The sequence below is a fragment of the Papio anubis genome, chromosome 4 (assembly GCF_008728515.1).
Source record: "Papio anubis isolate 15944 chromosome 4, Panubis1.0, whole genome shotgun sequence".
NCBI lineage: Eukaryota > Metazoa > Chordata > Mammalia > Primates > Cercopithecidae > Papio > Papio anubis.
In genome coordinates, this window is record NC_044979.1 from 42633485 (window position 1) to 42652811 (window position 19327).

At 39.2% G+C, this 19327-nt stretch overlaps 1 protein-coding gene across 1 annotated transcript in view; it reads right to left on the reverse strand.

Annotated features, from left to right (window-relative positions):
- The window catches only part of TES (testin LIM domain protein), a 50087-nt gene extending 44431 nt beyond the window's left edge, over positions 1 to 5656 (reverse strand). The window contains 1 exon segment of the mRNA NM_001168713.1: positions 5448 to 5656. Coding sequence (NP_001162184.1) covers positions 5448 to 5474 — 27 coding nt within the window. The 5' untranslated portion in view covers positions 5475 to 5656.
- Between the last annotated feature and the right edge of the window lie 13671 nt (positions 5657 to 19327).

Below are 19327 nucleotides of genomic sequence, written 5' to 3' on the forward strand. Positions count from 1 at the left end.
GAAAAAGAACACAGGAAGTAGCTTCCATGTTACCAATTTATCACTCTCTTTCCACTAAGAAGGCCCCTCTTGGTAACTCGTGTTGCACACTGATGAGCTATGATGTTGATCCCATGCTCATAATGCTGGATGTCATGCTGGAGCTCCATGAGAGCCTCATGAAATATCTGATCATTGTGGTGTTTTGCACAGCTTCTCAGCTTCACAAGAAATGTTTCTGCATGAAGAATGGGAAATTAAAACAAAAAAATAGTTCTCCTCCCAATATTATGAGGTTTTGTTTGTTTGTTTGTTTGTTGTTTCTTTTTAGCTGCTCTATTCTTAGCTGTCTGGACTGTCACTCCAGAGGTACTCTGAACACTTTCCTACTAGGGAAAAGAGGTGTAGCCTACTCATGCTATGTGTAAGGCTTTCTATCAACTGCAGAGCTCAACAGGGAGAAAAGACCATGAGTATCCCTTTATAGTTCCAGATGCCATTGGTTAAACTTAACAAAACAGAGAGCCAAATACAGCGTCACTGTTACCCAGGGCCATTTTACATAGTTAGGAAACAGCATTATCATTGGCTCACACCAAAGTCAGGAAGTTGGAAGAAACTTAGAAGACAGGTAGAGAGTATTATTGGAGTTTATGCTATTTCTTTGACTGTAGAAGTTTCCCAGAAATTCCTTTTCACAAACTTGTACTTTTGTATACTTTGCCTCTGCCCAAAGAATGTCAATGGCAACTTACACTAAAGGTAATACATACAACATGGATAAAGTAGAAACAATATACAGAAACTAGTAGGATGGTGATTTTATTGGAATATAAACCATTTCCTCAAATATAATTCCTTTAAAACATGAGTGAAAATGCTGAAATGTATCTTATTTTATTTCTCTTTTTATAACAGTTACCATTCCACATATATTTAGTGAGCAAGATGAAGAACATAAGACTCGGGCTAGTCGACATGATGAAAGGAGTATGGCTTCTTCAGATTATGGTTGAAGTTCATAGTAAAGTTCTCTATAGAAAGGTTTCAGATTACACTATCTAAACTTTAGTTTCTTCATCCTGAAAGTGGGGCTAAGGCCTACTTCCTAAGGTTGCTTTGAACAGCAAACAAAATAACCATGCAACTATAACAGGATATGGATTCATCTCTCAAGAAGTTTGTACGCAAGGTAAGAAGGTGAAACATACAACAGGTAAGTATAATCCAGAGGTGGAGAGTTATTAGTGTCCTAAGTGTTACCAATACATGTTTTGGGAATTCAGGAGAAAAGAAGAAAATATTTTTCATCTAGGTGGCAGCATGGAGAAAGATTTCCTAGAGGAGTGTGCAGCGTGAGGGGTTGGTCCTTGAAGGATGGAAAAAATTTAGAACTATGGATGGAGTATGGGCATGCACAAGCAAAGTCATGGTGTGAGTTGATGGAACACAGGTAATAGCCAGTAGACATATAAATTCCTATTTCTACTTCATAGGGCAGCATAAAGGAACAGAATCAATAGAAAACCTACTATAGTTTTTTCTCCAACCAATATTCAGGACAATTAAGAGAAAGGGACTTTTCATATTCTACCAATGTAATGAATCACACCACGGGTGAGAATAGTTTTATAAAAGCCCAGCCAAGGACCATTCATTTTCTTCTGCACTTGCTCTGAGAGGCAGAACACCTCTAAAGCAAAGCCCTGGATGTGTCCTGCCCTACCTTTACCCTTAGCCTTGCCAATGATTCTTGCAGCAAGAGGGGCTTCAAGTCTTGAATCCAATTGTAGATTTGAGCATCCAGGTCACCATATATTGCCTTTTCCACTTCAACCAGGGGCCACCTCAGGCAAATAACTCATTCTAATTTCCAATGGAAATCATCTCTGTAGTTCAGTCCTTTTTCCAATAGTATTCACTTGGTTTCACTATGCTTTTTTGGCTAATGACAAAGGTTTTGAAAACAAGTTTGGATACAGAGAAAGGGGATTTTTAGTAACATGTGATCTTTAAAATGCACCACATTTTAAAAAAGTAAAATTAAAGAAATAAGAGTCTTAAGAAAAGTATGCAAAATATTAGGATTAATCAAAATAAAGGCGTTAGAGAGGAGACAAAAAATGAACACGGTAAAATAAAGCCCTGCAGCAATTCCAGGCAGTAAAAGGGAAACTACTGAAGTTCTCTTTCTCTGTTGGTATGTTCTTAATTGAAAAAAGTAATTCTCATGGGAGAGTAGCACAGAAAGGAAAGAGGAAAACAGCTGGCTGTTGGCCATGATTTACCATTTATCGCAAAATGAGACTGTTTCTCCTTCTCAAAGTCCACTGTTTTTCCCAAGCAGACATGGACCATACTGACACAAAGCCAATTAACAAGAGACTTAAACAATAAGAAAGAGGTCTAGATGTGTAACTCAGAAGACAGGGCAAGGACACAGAATCAAATTCTGTTCTAAAATATTATTAAAACAAAAACTTTGTATAACCAAACCAGCTCTCACATCCTAGCAACAGCTCGCTTACTTCAAACAAAACAAAATATAGCAAAATCTAATTATAAAAACCCTTTGTCTTTGTGATGGTGGGTTTTAACTGGTAATTAATCCCAATCTGTACAACTGATGTGGATGAGCTTTCCTTTTACAAGCCAAGAATTTTATAACAGTATCATCTATCTCAATCACTGCTTAATAAAGACAATCCTCTTTAGTTCTTTTTACATGAAATGTTAATGTGGAAAAATAATGCTTTTCATCTGTCTGGAAGAAATTCTTCATGAAATCAACAATGTAAAAGTTTTGGAAGGAAAAAATGTCACACATCTTAAAACAGAAGTCATATTAGTTGTATTTAAATGGTTGTGTCTTTGTTCCAACTTTTAATCTGCCTTTTCTCAAGGTACATTCAAACTATTAATTTTCTTGTATAACTGAGTCAAAAAGAAAGGCGACTTGAAAACTAGGTACCAAAATAGGGTGAGAAGACTGTGCTGGTAAATCAGATAGTCTTGTAATATTTCCTTCTTTGGATGTGTTAGAAAACAATTGCTAAAAGGAACGTAAATTTCTTTTTGAGAGTATGGCCAAGATTGTGAAATACATTCCTGAGATTTCCAAACTTTTGTACTGGGAAACTTCTTGTTAGAATATCAAATCTATTAAGGGACCCACACAAACTGGAGTCAAATAGGACATCTTTGCAGTTTTTTAATAGCTTCCAATTTACCAGGTGAGGATTCTGTTCTAAGAATCATCAGTGAAGACAACGTAGTGAAACAGGGATTTGTTGTATCATGGGATTCTCTCTAAAACCTTTAATTTACAGAATTCTTTTTGGGGTGGTAAAGGCAGAGAGGAGGAGAATTAGAGGAAGTTAAGATTCTTGGTTGAAAACATAACTTTTAAAAGTAAAGTGGGGGATAAAGGAGGAAAACTATACCATATGTCAAGGGCATTATTTATCATAATCCACATTTTCAAACTCTAAGAAAATTGTTTATAAACAACGTCTGCATTTTTCCTTTGCAAGCACATACAATTTTTAACTTTGAACTTTTTTCCCTCAGAATTACTCCTTGTCTCAAAAAGCTTCAAAAATTTTCTTCCCCTATTAAACGGACTTTGTTTTTTAAAGCATTTTTTAGCTTCACAGCAAAATTGAGCAGAAAATTCGAAGTTCCTATGTACCTCCCCCGTGCCTCCCCATCTCCAAGCAGCCTCCCGGACTACCAACATCCCGTTATCAGTGCTGTACATTTGTCACAAGTGATGAAACACATTGACACATCATTATCCCCAACATACATAGTTTATATTAGGGTTTACTCTCGGTGTTCTACATTCTATGGATTTTAATGTATAATTACATGTATCCGCCATTTTATAGTATCATACAGAATAGGGTCATTACCCTAAAAATCCTGTGCTTCACCTGTTCTTCCTGGCCAACCCAAAATATGTTTACTTTGACAAAGTTGTCTTCAAATAAATACTTAAAAGCAAGGACAAGACCCCTCAAGTTTTAGACAAGTACTAAATTAAGTAGCTCTTACCCACTTGAAAACTAAATGAATGTAGTATTCATCAACAGAAAGCTAAGCGAGAAAAATGCTTTCCCCGCTTTTCCCCCAAACCAAAAATATCAGTTACTTAAAAGAAAAAAAGAAAGAAACCAAATGGAAAGAGAATAGAATGCAATCACGCTACTCTCAACAATTTATGTTTTTCTGTTCCTGGATACCTTTTTGAGTGCTTGCGAATTTCAGTCCTAAGGAATGAAAAAAACTGTTTTCTCATTTCAAGTTTTTATTGGTCAATAGCTTCCTAACCGAAAACTCTGCAGTCCTAACACAATACTTTCTATCCATTTTCAAAAATCCAATCCTGGGCATAAAATAGAATTAATGCTCAAGTCAGAAACTTTGTGTTTAGAAGATAAAATAAGAATATTAGGAACTATGAGTAAGAGAAAAAACAAACTTTTATTTTTCCCTTCCTCTCTCTGCAAAACTTCCCTATCCGATAAGGGAGAGCTAGCTTAAATTTACCACAAAGTAAAATATGAGCAAATCCCCTGGAACGAGGAGAACTTTCGCACAGGGCAATTCACTCGAATGTGACATCAGCATTCCTTCTGAGTCACAGTCTGGTCCCCACCCTTTTCTCCCAGGCGACACCAGGCTCCGCATAACCCGGGAGTGGCTCAGGTAAGGCCATCGGTTCCAATGCCTGCGAGGCAGCAGCCAGGCTGGAAATGTCTCCCTGCGCTGAGACGCTGGTGACAACCGCCCTTTGGGACTCCCTGCCAAACAGGGAGAATGCGCGCTTTGACAGATAATTCCCTAAGAGGGAGGCAGTGCTTCGGTAGACAAGTAATGAATGACCAAAAAAAAAAAAAAATTCACATTAGAAGTTATCACCAGCACGGGTGCGAAGGCAGTGCATTAAATCAACACTCATTTTATAGCGCCCCAGGCAGCCCAGCTGGAAGGGAGGTCAGAGCTGTCAAAGCACAGCAGAGCCCCAAACCACAAAGGCTTAATGAAGTTGAACTTCCTGAGCCAGGAAGTGTCACGGTCTCGCCCGCACTCGCCCTAAGCTCGTCCTTTTGAGGAGGCACAGGCAGAGCTAAAACATCTTAAGTATTAAGTTTCCAACACCTCCAACCGCTGGGACTCCGTAAGACGGGAGAGAAGAGCCCCGCGCCCGCCCTCGCTCGCGCTTCCAATTTTGTCGCTCTCGAGTTTGGGGAGCTGGCAGGGCCGGCGGGCACCTACTCTACCCGGGGGCCGGGTCTCTGGGCCCGGGACACCGCAGACCCAGAGCCGGGCTCACGCCAGGCGGCCCGCAAGCCCCACCCGCCTCGGCACCTCCGGCCGCCGCGCACCGCTCGACCCGCGCAGGTGAAGCAGCCGCTGCCCGCCACAAGTGCCCGCCACAAGCGCCCCCCTGAGCACCCCCCTACCTTCTTCACTTTGTTTTCCAGGTCCATGTTTATGCGTCCTGTGGGGTCCCCTCCTCCTCCAGTCCGGGATCCCACGGCCGGGCTCAGCTGGCCTCCGGCTCCGCTGCGGACACGGGGAACCTGCGGAACTCCCACGCCGCCGCCCAGCAGCCACTCGACCGGCGCCGTCGAACTTCCGCCGCCCAGTCCGCCGCAGCCGGCCTGCGGCAGGGACCCGGGAACAAAGAGGGCCGGGCAGCCAATGGCAGCCGGGCAGCCCCGGGCCGCCGCCAATCACCGAGCGCCGCACGCACCTTCGCGGCCCGAGCTCGGCGCTGGCAAGGTGAAGGGCGGGGCCGCGTCCGGGGCGGCGCCCTGCGGGGCAAGCTCGGGGACCCTGACCTCCTCCCCGGAGGATGCTCTGGGCGTCCACGGGCCGCTTTTAAAGAGCTGGGATCCAGCCTCCCTCTAGCTGAAGATAGAGCAGAACTTTTTCCATTTTGGCAATTTGTACCTGTGTTTGCCCAGGACTTTTTATCTGGGTCAAGGGGAATAGGTATCCCAACTTCTCAGTTTATTTTCAAACTAACTTCTCAGTTTATTTTCAGAGCAAAGAGAGAAAAAAAAAAAGAAAAAGAGAAAGAGAGAGATTGTAGGGATCGTTAGGGATTCCTGTGATGGACCTTGGGCACTAAATTCACTATTGCGTTGTGGAGATGCCCTTTCCTCGATTGCTTTTCTGCAAAATCCCAAATACTGTCAAGAAACCGTATCTTACATCCCTAACGTCAGTGAAGATTCTTAGATTGTTTCCTGAGCATTGGGTTGTTCAAAAGTAAACATGATGTGAATCACTTCAGAAACAGGTGTCATTCCTTTGGGAGTAGAGGGTTGCCCTTTGTGCTGTGTGAAATGGTGCTAGGCCTATCTTGTGCTCAGGCTTTGATGACGCAGAGTCATCACATTGGTGCACCAGAGCTGAATTCATTTCATGCCCTAATTCAGGAGCAATTGCATCTAATACCTTCAGATTGGTGGGTCCGGAAGGGAGCCTAAGATTACTTAGTCTTAGCTTCCTCATTTTGCGGGGAACTGAGGACACCAGAGGTGCAGGGACCTGCCTAATGTCTTAGCCTGTTGGGGACAGAGGCATTGCTCATGAATCTAAACATCTTCTCAAAGATGTTTGGGGCTGGAAGCAGAGCATGTTGAGTAAGGAAAAAGAGCGGTCAATTTTCTTCAATTTGTGGTTATGGCAAAAAATAACATTGCCCAGACAGCAGGTGACATAATTTGACACCTACTTTTAAAAATAACAAAACAATATAAAACAAACAAAAATTCCCCAATAATGCAGATATTCAGGTCCAGATCTATGTCTACCTTGCCTCTAGAAATTTGGTAGCTAAAAATATCCAAAATTCATTTTAGCAAATACTTGCAACTCTGCTTACTTGATTATTTGTTAACACAGAGCATTGATTTATAATGTGCATGTTTCCTTTACCCTATTAAGAATTAAAACTGAAATTACCAAAATGAGTTACGCATTTTTCTTTTCACTTGATGTAAAACTTTTCTATATCATTTTCCCAAATCACCTTGAAAGTTGTGGGCCCTTGCAAAGTTTGCCCTCTGTATAAGTGTACAGGAACATGAGGTCTAGCTATGACAAGGCAATTTTGTTTCTTTCAGAGAGCTTAACAGATGGAAAATGTCCAGTAAAGCAATTTAAATAAGGCATCAAACAAATGTTGTAACATAAATTTTGGACCCTTATTTGATGAGGTTGCAGAGATGACACTAAGAAAACCATCTGGAAACATTTTTTTTTAAACTGTCAACTTCTGCCTTTCTCCCATTCTTCCCTCCCAACCCTCTCAGCATTACATTGTGTGTGTACCATTGGCAAGGATGAAAATAGAAATTCAGTGAGTTTTATCTGGAATTATCACTGTGCCAATTATAGAAAAGTAATTATAGATTATGTATAAATTATAAAAATAAAATTGAGGTAGATAAGTGTTAAAAGAATTAAATTGCAAGTTTTTGTTCAGTTATTCAGGTTTTAAGCTACAGTTATTAAGGAGGTAGAACTGGCATGGTTTGATGACTACATGTAGTTGATGATAGTGGAATGAATAGAAGATGGCACACATTTCTATCCTGATCACCTCTATGGATGGCTCAGAAAGAAAATATAGGATGACAGTCAGGGTTTTGTTCAGTTGTGCTTTCTTTGGCGCTGCTGGTAGACATAAAGGATCCAATTTTTAATATATTGAGTTTGAGACTGAGATATTGAAATGAAGTATACAAATATACATCCTAAAACCTGGACTAGAGTGCTGATTTAGGCGTTCACATCCTACATAAATAAATAATTAAAGGCTGAGAAGTCAGATGAGCCTGGGAGATAGTAAAATAAAAGAGAAGAATATCAAAGACACCAAGTGAGCAAGGCTGAGCAAGAGAAACACATAAAAGAGATAAGGGCTAGATTAAGGGTAAGAAAAAAATTAGGAGTCAAATCCCTGAAATCAAGAAAGGAAATTGAAGAAGAAATTAACTAGTTAACAAATGTCAAATTGTAGAAAAGGGTCAAATGCCCTTTGGATTTAACAAAAAGGAGATCATTGGTGACTTTGGAAAGTGCATTTTTGGTAAAGTTGTGGGGAAAGATATTACTTTACAATTTTATCTCACTTTGTTACCACCAGAGTGCTTTAGTCAATGTTGGACTTGACTTTTCCACAAAACTTATGGAAACATCAGCCAAATAAATGCCCAACTCTGCTGTTTGAATCAAGTAGAGAGGAAATCAATATACTATACTGAATAATACTAAGGAATGTTCTTAAGATCTTTATCCTTAGAAAAGTAAATAAAAATATTAGATTTTACGCACGTGTGCAGGGGCGCGCACACACACACACATGCACACACACAGAGACAGAGGAGAGAAAGAGAGAGAGAACAAAATATTCAGGTTGAATTCAATTTATATGCTGTCAAATTATAATATCCGATGAGGGAAATGTGTTAAACATTTATGTATCCTTCATTGTAACGATCACTGGAGAGATGTAAAAATACGTAAGACATTCCCTTTGTTCTTTAGCAGTTTATAGATTAGTATGGGAGTAGCAGGCATGTAAGAGTAATGAAGTGTTACAAGTAAAGGGAAGCACACGTGAGAGTCAGGGAGAAGGTGGTATTGGGATTTATAAAATCTTTAGAAAAGAGTAACCTTGGCTTAGTCTTGGAAGATGAGTAAGTGTCTTAGTTAAAACCCTTGATTGCAAGTTATGTTAGGCTGTTCTTGCACTGCTATACAGAAATACCTGAGACTGGGTAATGTATAAAGAAAAGAGGTTTAATTAGCTCACAGTTCTACAGGCTGTACAGGAAGCATACCTTCTGCATCAGCTTTTGGGGAGGCCTCAGGAAGCTTACAATCATGGCGGAAGGCAAAGTGGGAGCAAGCACTTCACATGGTAAAAGCAGGAGCAAGAGAGAGAGAATGTGTGTGGAGAGGAGGATGAGGTGTGCCACACAATTTTAAATTACCAGCTCCCCTGTGAACTCCGAGAGAATGCTCATTTATCACCAAAGGGATGGCCCAAGCCACTCATGATCCAAACACCTCCCATTGGGCCCCACCTCCAGCATTAGGGATTACAATTCAACATGAGACTTGGGTGGGGACAAATATACAAACTATATCACAAGTAATAGTAACCCTCAAGCTAGTTTACTTTTAAAAAGGTGGCATTTTATTTTAAGGATACAGAGGTATGTTGCAAAACTCAAGGGCCAGATGCATTTGCAACTAGACCAAGCATTTACCAACATCTGGAACAAGGAATCTACTCCTTCACTGGAGTCATGTGGTCTCTCATCTTGCTGCTTGGCCTCCATCAGCTTTAGCTCTTCCTCTTTGAAGACTCTGTTTTCCTGCACACATGGGCAACCAATAAAGGCAGTCTCAGCTCATTAGTTGACATCACCTTAGTTCAAGCAAAATACCCAGTTTGGGATTTCAATCCCTCTAACAGAAAGACTTTAAATAGCCCAGCTTGGATAAGCTTAGACTTCTGATTCAATTAGCTGAAGCTGGCGCCAGTTGAGAGACACAAAGGACAACACATAGACTAAAGCCCAAACTTATAGGGAGTAATAAGAGTTTTCCAAATGCCTCCAAGGATATCTATCTCTGTTGCAGATGTTACAAGGAAATTAGCAAAGGAAGAGGCTTAGGAAGTACAAGCAGAAGATTTTTCTTTCTGTCGATATTGGAGAATTTTTTTCCCTTGACTTTTATTATAGGTTTGGGAGTACATGTGCAGGTTTGTTACATGATTAAATTGCATGTTGCCGGGGTTTGGTTTACAAATGATTTCATCAGCCAGGTAGTGAGCATAGTACTCAATTGGTACCTTTTTGACCCTCACCCTCCTCCCACCCTCTAACCTCAAGTGGGCACCATTGTCTATTGCTCTATGTGTTCTGGTGTACTCAATGTTTCTGAACATTTCAAAAACTATTTAAATTACAGAAACCCCACTTGGGCAAAAAGTTGTAGATGTTTATTTTATTGCTAGGAATGGGGGTGGATAATGAATGGGACAGGTCTAAGGAATGGAAAATTAATCAGGAGATTCTAGCTATAGCCCACAAGGAATATGATGAGGGCCTAAGTAAAGCAGTAGGAATGAGTGTGGAGAGTTAGAAGGATTTATCAATGATATTAAAGAGGTAGAAAATATTGGACTTGACTGATTCTTGAAAAGGGAGAGGATAAGGAATCCATTAGGATTCTATTTTCCTATCTCTTAGAAATCTATTTTGGGTCACCAACTTGGTAGATATAACACACACCTTAAAGTAAAAAACAAAAGAGGAGAAGAAAATTTGACTGAGAAAGATAAGGGTTTTGTTTCGTATGTATTGATTTGGCAAAGCCAATAGGATCTGAGTCTGGTGGACAAAAGAAATATCCGGGCTGAAGATACAGATGATGCTACATACACAAGTACACATACATAAACATATATACATATGCACACATAAATACACACACAGAGTAAACACTACATATGCCAGGGAAAATAATTATTGAAAACTTTTCTATGCTAGATGAGGTAAAAATTTCACGAGTAAAATGATACACCTGTCTCATCAATTATTAATGTGATCCCAAGAGGTCTCTTTAGATATGTTAATCAGTTATTAACACCTGTCATAGGAACGCCTTTGTGAGTCTGACACACCTATTATTCCTCATTAGCAGCTTGTATAAGATTACAGGTTGTTCTCTAGGGGTATTTTTTGTTTTTTTTTAAAGAAAATAGGTGTCAATGTAGCTTAGAGCAAATTAATATCCCATAACGTTTTTAATTGACCAAAAATTGGGGATTGGCTAAGTAAATAATGGATGAGCCACATGATAGATTTAGCATAGTTACTGATCAATGATACTTAGGAACGTTTGTAATGGAAAACAATTATAATGTTAGAGGAACAGAATATAATATGGAATTGTATATACAGTATGCTCACAGCTATACAAAAATATACCATGCATAGAAAAAGAACATGAGGCAAATACACTAAAATGTCACCAGCAGTTTGCCTTTGATTGGTGGGTCCATGGGGATTTCTTTCCTCCTTTTCAAAATATTCCATGATTAGTATGACTATTTTAAATGAAAAAACCTTATTTAAAAATATATTATTTCAAGCATTTTAGGGGGACAGAGCAGTGGCAGTGTAATTTTCAGTCTCTACAAAAGCCTACATTAAGAAACAAACAAACAAAAACCAGATCCACTAATTAGCAAAACCAAATGCCCAGGGACAAACTTCAGAAAAAACTCGGTAATAAGGTATCTTCATAAACCCCAAAACACAACAGATGACGGCAAACCACCGAAAGTCACAAGACATATATGCATAAACGATTATGTTTTAAGGAGGGAAGAAAACAGTGGGGTGGTGTCTGATGGATGGAAGAACTAGATTGCTCTCCTCCAGTTATTTATTGTAAAGCATTTCAGGCCAATTTTATAATAGCAGCTGGAAAAGTAAAAAGGATTGAAGGGAGGGAATGAAGGCATCTAGCCCTTGTGCTATGTCAAAGCTGACCCTCCAGGACTCTCTTCTAGGACGAGTTTCCACAATCAGAAATTGCTTAGAGAGAAATCAAAATTGAGCAGGATGGGGCCGTAGAGGCAATGGAAAGAAGCCTAGAGGGGCGCCATCCAATTTGGTAGCCACTAACTGCGTGTGGTTATTTCAATTTTAATTAATTTTATTTAAGTTTTAATTAGCTAAAATTAATTAAAATTTAAAATTTGGCTTCTCAGTCACACTGACCACGTTTCAAATGTTCCACAGCCAGAGAGGGGAGCAGTGTCAGGAAATCTCAAAAGTACTGCTGTATTTTTAACTTATTTTTATTTGTAGCACTTTATAAAAACAAAGAGGCGAGGCGCGGTGGCTCATGCCTGTAATCCCAACACTTTGGGAGGCCGAGGCAGGCAGGTAACCTGAGGTCAGGAGCTCAAGGCCAGTCTGACCAACGTGGTGAAACCCTGTCTCTACTCAAAATACAAAATTAGCCAGGCATGGTGGTACATGCCTACTATCCCAGCTACGCAAAAGTCTGAGACAGGTGAATCGTTTGAACCCAGGAGGCAGAGACTGCAGTGAGCCAAAATCGCGCCATTGTACTCCAGCCTGGGCAACAAGAGCAAAACTCCTTCTCAAATAAATAAATAAATACATAAATAAAATAAAATAAAAAACAAAGAAAGATGGAGCTCTCTAGAGTTGGGCAAGATTTCCTGAACTTTGCCTTATTATAAAAGTTCAGGAAAGCTAATACCACATGAAAATGAGCAACAGTAAATTATCAAGATAAAATTCCATACAAAGTTGTCATAACAAAAAAAGAGAAAAAAGGAGCAGCATAACATCATTACAGATAGTGAAAGAGCATCAGAAAAATGTGTCCACAAAACAAAACTATAAGCTATTATTTGAAAACAAGCTAAAAGGCATTAACAAGATAATATATGTAAAGGATCACACAAATCAGAATTTAAAAAACTCAGAAGTGAGGTGAGAGAACTTAGGAAAAAATTAGAAATTAAGAAAACAATATTAACAAAATGAAGACTAAAGTAAAAGAATAAAAGAGCAAAAAACTAATAATGGCTAAGACCAATAGAAGGTAAAACAGAAGAAGAATATTTGAAAAAGAAATAGTCTAGAGAAAGTAACAAGTATTGAAAACAGACTAAAAATGTGAAACACAAGGATAATAGGAATCCCTGAAGAAGAAAACCAAACCAAAGGAACAAAACAAAAACTACATACTATAATTAAAGAAGTCTTTCTTGAATTAAAAAAAAATTTAAAACTAGATATTGAACGATTGCTGTACATGCCTAAGACTATCAACTCAGAAAAATCAATACCAAAGCATAACCTAGTAAAATTACTGGACTTTCAAGAATGGGGGAAAAATCCTTTGGGTTTTTAGATTTTTTAAAATGTATGTAACTTAGAAAGAAAATTATATTATCATCTGACATAGTAATCCTTTAGCTCAGAAAAAAATGGAGAAGCAAGATATTTAGGAAAGATGCTGTGAGCCAATGATTTTATATGAAGTGACTTTCAAGTGTAAAGGACACAGACAAACTTTTATCAACATGCGAGAACTCAAGAAATATTGATCCCATCAGCCCTTTATGAGGAATCTATAGAGAATGAGCTTCAGACAACCAAAGTTACTGGAGAGATATTGAAATAAGGAGGTGAGTGTTAACTCTATAGATGACTCCTATAGAACAAAAACTAGATGAGGAACAAAAAGGAGAGAGTGTAATGTATGTTAACCATATGATCTGACAATGTAGATATAATAAAAATAAAATGGGAGGAAAGCATATACAAATTTTAACAGACTTTCAATATTCGTATTGGTGGTAATATTAGCATAATCTGCTGCTATGCATATAACAGGAAGTAAGACAAATGAGTAATCAGGGGATAGTCTAATTTTATCATCCCCTGTAATCTTGACAACCAGGATTCGAGGTGTATAAGAAAGAAGTTAATCTAAACTCCTTAAACTATAATAGTTTTGAATTTGACTTTCTCTCTATTTACTAGCTTTTTCCACAGAGAAGGACTACAATGACTAACTTAGTAGCAAAGAATATCTCTAGAACCCAGATTGTGATCTTGAAATAAAATTTTCACTGAAAGGAACCTAGAACTTCATGGAAAATGACTGATTCCAGGTCTAAAGCAGAAAATGTGTAAGTTAAGCGTAAAACATGTTGTCATAGAAGCGAGCAAGGAGGGTATGAAAAACTACTGGGATCATGTCAAAAGAAGTTAAGCCAGCTTGAAGAGTCTCTTGCTAGCCAAAAATGGGTCAACTTGAGCTTCAATAATGATAACAATTACAGTAAATTAAAACCCATCAAATATCTATAAATTCATAATAATATTTTAAAAACCAGGCATCTTTGAAGAATAATAGGGAAGCATTCAATGATCTAAAGAATTAGTAAGTAAAGAGAAAGAATCAAGGATTTATTGTGTCTTTTCAATATGAACTGTACCACTGGATAACCAAATAGTAGAATGTACCTCTTTATAGAAAGTACTCCAATTAATGCATTAAAAAATGATAGAATTAGAATATCACCATTTCAAAACAATGAGTAAAATCAGTATCGCTGACTGCTGCCATCATAAAAAGAGACACAATCTGACATTATGTATCAAACACCTCCCATAGGTCTACCAAAGGGATAACACCTGAACTTGGTCCAGTCTTTGTATCCAGCTGCCAATTGGCAGGAAATGCCATAGACAGAAGAACATATTGAACTACTCCAAGAACACCAAATCAGCAAAATCCAGACTGCAGGAAACTCTACAGATCAAATGATCTTGGTTCTTCAATAGAAAATTGTAAGGAAAAGAAGGGGATGAAAGGAGTACCTATAGATTAGGAGACTTAAAAAGACATATCAATTATTTAAAAATAGGCAAGGATAAAATTAAACCATAGTGTCTAGGGATACATGATTGAATAATGAAATTCTTTAAAAATGCAGGAAGTAATTGGCTAAAATATAAGGAAAATGGTTACTAATGGGGACAGGAGGGGCTTATGATTGAGATGGAGCAAATAGACAAGATTTCTTGCGTACTCACCAAACTTCACAGAATAAGGAATCCCAGAGAGCTAATGGGGGGTCTCTGCTCTAAACAGAAAAGAATAATAATTCCCAGTTACATCTATTCCTTGTGTTCTTGATACAGCAACATGCCTTTTCTTCATTCATATGCACCCCCAGCTTTGCCAAAATACATCTGTTTCATGTATAAACAAAAATTTAACTCTTCACATCTCAAAGATAACAATTGCATCTAACTCTAAATCCAGGATATCTGGATGATACAAATTAGTCTCAATCAGGTCTATATGTGGTTTATCATGATTTTGTTCGAATGAGCTAAATGATAAACATAACCAACAGCCAACTTAAACAATGTAAAGTGGGTGTATCAGTTTACAAGGGCTGCCATAACAAATTACTACAAACGAGACGGCTTAAAATAACAGAAATTTATTTTCTCATGACTCAGGAAGCTAGAAGTCTGAAATCAAGGTATCAGAAGGGCCATGCTCCCTCTGAGGGTTCTAGGAAAGAATTCTCTCTTGGCCTCTTCCTAGCTTCTAGTGTTTGCTGGAAATCCTTGGCATTCCTTGGTTTGCCTTTCCTGCTTGGGCATTTTCTTTTGAAACCCAGTCACCCACTTTCCTGCTTGGACATTTTCTTTTGAAACCCAGTCTAGAAGCCTAGCTAGAGAGGAACTGATGCTCCAGCTGACAGCCCGCACCACCTTGCCACGGAAGTGTCCCAGCTGGGCCATTTCAGCTGATGCTGTATGCAGCAGAGACAAAGTATCCTTGCCGCCTTTCCTGCCTAACCTGTAGATTTATGAGCAAAATTAATAGTTTTGGTTGTTTCAATCTACTAAGTTTTGAGGTATTTTGTTACACAACAACAGACAATCCATTTCTAGCATCATGCAAAGCAGTGGTTCTCAACTGGGGTAGCTGCAATACTCCAATTTTGCCTTGTTCTTCACATGACCATCTTCTCTGTATGTTTGTCTGTGACTGTGTCTGACTCTCCCTCTCCTTTCTCTTATAAAAACACTAGTCATTGGATTTAGGGCCCACCCGAGTTCAATATGACCTCTTAACTAATTATATCTGCAAAGACCCTATTTGCAAATAAAGTCACATTCTGAAGTTCTGGGCATATATGAATTTTTTGGGGGACATTATTTAACCCACTACAAATAAACTTGCTTCTGTTTGGGGAAACAAAAGCAAGGTAGTGACAGTAAAACTTCTTGGAAAAAAACCAAAAGCAATCTGTTCTGTTCCACACTGTTTCACAGCAAATATTATATCAGGCAGAACTGAGAAAATAAGAGCTAACTTTCCTAGGGGTGGAGTTAGGTTCTTGGTCTTCCATTTTGGATGCACTGAATTCTTACTACTGAGATGCCCTTCTTTATCCATTGTCCCCTGTGATGACCTTCCAGAGAGGCATTTGAAATTTTGCTTCTGGAGAGTAGTCCTATCCTAACAACTGTCCTATCCTGTCCTGTCCTTTGGGTATTTGGGATTTGGGGGATGCCATAATACAATGAGATATAGGCTACTTTTGCCAGGCTTGAGATTTACTTAACATTTGCCTGCCATTTTTATTCAAGGGAACCTTTAAGTAAGTATTCCTCAACCATGATACTAATGATATTTTGGACCAGATAATCTTTGTTGTGGGGAGCTGTCCTGTGTATTGTAGAATGTACAATAGCATTCTGGGCCTCAACTCACCAAAGGCCACTGGCATCCCACTCCAGTTATGACAACCAAAAATACCTCCAGACATTGCCAAATGTCTTCTGGAGAGCAAACTCATCCTCAGTTGAGAACCACTGCTATACATGAGGCCAGAAATGGATCATCTGTTGTTGTGTTAAAGAAATACCTCAAAACTCAGTTGATTAAAAAAAAAACCCTAATCATTAATTTTGCTCAAAAATCTGCAGTTTGGGCAGGAAAGGTAAGGATATCTTTTCTCTGCTGAATACAACATCAGCTGAGATGGCCCAAATAGGGCAATTCATTGGCAAGTTAGTGCTGGCTGGCTGTCAGCTGGGGCATCATTTCCTCTCCAGCTAGGCTTCTGTGAGTTGCTTTGGTGTCTTTATGAATGGTGACTGGGTTTCAAAGGAAAATGTTCCAAAAGAGTAAAGTAGAGTTCATGACATTTCATGACTTTGAAAGCCATGTAGTATTCGTTATTTAAGAAGAGTATGTGGAGGCCGGGCGCGGTGGCTCACACCTGTAATCCCAGCACTTTGGGAGGCCGAGACGGGCGGATCACGAGGTCAGGAGATCGAAACCATCCTGGCTAACACGGTGAAACCCCGTCTCTACTAAAAAATACAAAAAAAAATTAGCCGGGCATGATGGCGGGCCTGTAGTCCCAACTACCCGGGAGGCTGAGGCAGGAGAATGGCGTGAACCAGGGAGGCAGAGCTTGCAGTGAGCCAAGATTGCACCACTGCACACTCCAGCCTGGGCGACAGAGTGAGACTCCGTCTCAAAAAAAAAAAAAAAAGAAAAAGAAGAGTATGTGGAATGGGAGATACGGTTGCAATCTTCTTCGGAAAATATACTCTTTTGCCATCTGCCCTGTGAACACAAAAGCTCACATTCTTTCCATCTGCCTAGTAGAATGATTTCATCCTTTAAGATCTTCAAGTCTCCACAGCTCAGTCTAGTACCTGTCGTCTGAATCAAGTCTAGGTGTGGACAGTGCTCCTCAGGTGTGGTTAATTAGTATAGCTGCTTGAGTACCATTCCTCTTGATCTGAAAAGCTCTGAATTAAAGGGACAAGTTATCCGTTCTTCACACACACTCAGAGTATACTGAGATAGTCCTAGAATATCTGCTATACAAAATCCCTTCAAATACAGGTAAAACAGGAAGCACCTAACAGTCACTGTTCCACAGCAGTTCTGAAATCCAGCCAGGGATGTGTTGTCACTTTCTTGACTAGGGTTTATTCTTGCTCTTTAAAGATTGTTTTTCATGGATCTTGTTTTCACCTTCTGGGCTCTTCATTCTGATATCTGAGTCAGTCATCTTCTTTTTCCACCAAAAATTCTCCATGTTTACACCTGAGTCATTCTTTTAACCAGCTTCCAGCTTGCAAACTTGGGAGTTCAGAGGAACTGCCTGTTCGATGGAGCTGTACTGACTCTGCCTGTTGAGTCTGTGCTGTTACAATTACTTAAAAAAATCTTGTGAGTTTCTTATGTATCAACTTATAATACATTCTATTAGGTCAAAGCTACACCTACAAATCTCTTTGCGATTATTCTTTCCCTATCTTGAGCTCAAACTGCGAAACTTTCATTGGATAACACATTTAGTATTCTTAGAAACCTTTTCTTTTTAATGTGTAATATCTATGTGGTCCACTCGAAGATACCTAGGGGGCCTTCTGTCTCTCTGAAAGGTTATAAATCAGTCACTATGTTATGTATTTCTAAAGTCTTCACAAAGACGCTTAATCACCACCCTGGACTTGATCTTTGCCCAGAAGTTATTTCTTAATTTAAAAAATTATTTTCCATATGGAAATCCTGGGTATGAGACGCAGCTTTACTTTAGAACTCAGGAATTAACAGTCTTTTTTGTTTAATAGTGCATTCTTTAGTTCTTCTCTCCTCTCAAATTTTGTCATAGGTGCCCTTTTAATATTCTGCAATCATCAAATTTTAGTTACTTTTTCTATTTTCTATGTTATCGCAGAAAACAATCTTGGCAAACTTTCTGCCAGCACATACCAATTGCTTCCCTTCCTCCAGTTCCTGGTAACATTCACCATATCTTTCTTTTAAGCCCTCACTGACAGCCTCCTTGAGGCCTTTAGCTTTAGCTAACTGTCTCTTAGAAACCATTTAAGAGGCAGGGGTGTCCAATCTTTTGGCTTCCCTGGGCCACAGCAGAAGAAGAATCATCTTGGGCCACACATAAAACACACTAACACTAATGATAGTTGATGAGCCAAAATTAAAAAAAAAAAAAAAAAAAAAAAGGCAAAAAAAAGTCATAATGTTTTAAGAAAGTTTACAAATTTGTGTTGGGCTGCATTCAAAGCCGTCCTGGGCTGCATGTGGCCTGCGGGCTGTGGGTTGGACAAGCTTGATAAACTTTCAAATAGTTATCGCAAGGCACTTGGAGTTTCTGCTCTCTTCTGTCTATAACCAATGCCACATGTTTCAGATTTTCTTTTTGGCAGCACTCCACTACTAGTACCCAAAGGCTGTTGTAGTATTTATTGCTTTGTGACAAACCATTCCAAAGTTAGTGGTGTAACACAGTCATTTTAGTAGGCTTAAAAAGTGTATGGGCCAGGAATTAGAACAGAGCACGGTAAGACAGTCTTTTTCCATGGTGTATGGGGCTTCAGCTGGAAGTGTTGAAGGCTGGTGATGACTCAGTCATCTAGCTGGGGGCCAGAATCATCTAGAGCTCTCTTTATATATCTGGTTGATACTGGCTGTTGACTAGGACTATCAGTGAGAGTCTCTACATGCCCTCAGCTTGTGTTTTTTCTTCATGGGCCAGTTGCTGGCAGTCTGATAGCTGGGTTCTGGGACTGCATATTCTAGGAGAGAAAGCTGGAAGTATATGGCATTTTTCTGAACTAGCCTCATAAGTCTATGGTATCACTTTCACTAAACTCTCTTGGTTGAGGCAGTCATAAAGGTCCAT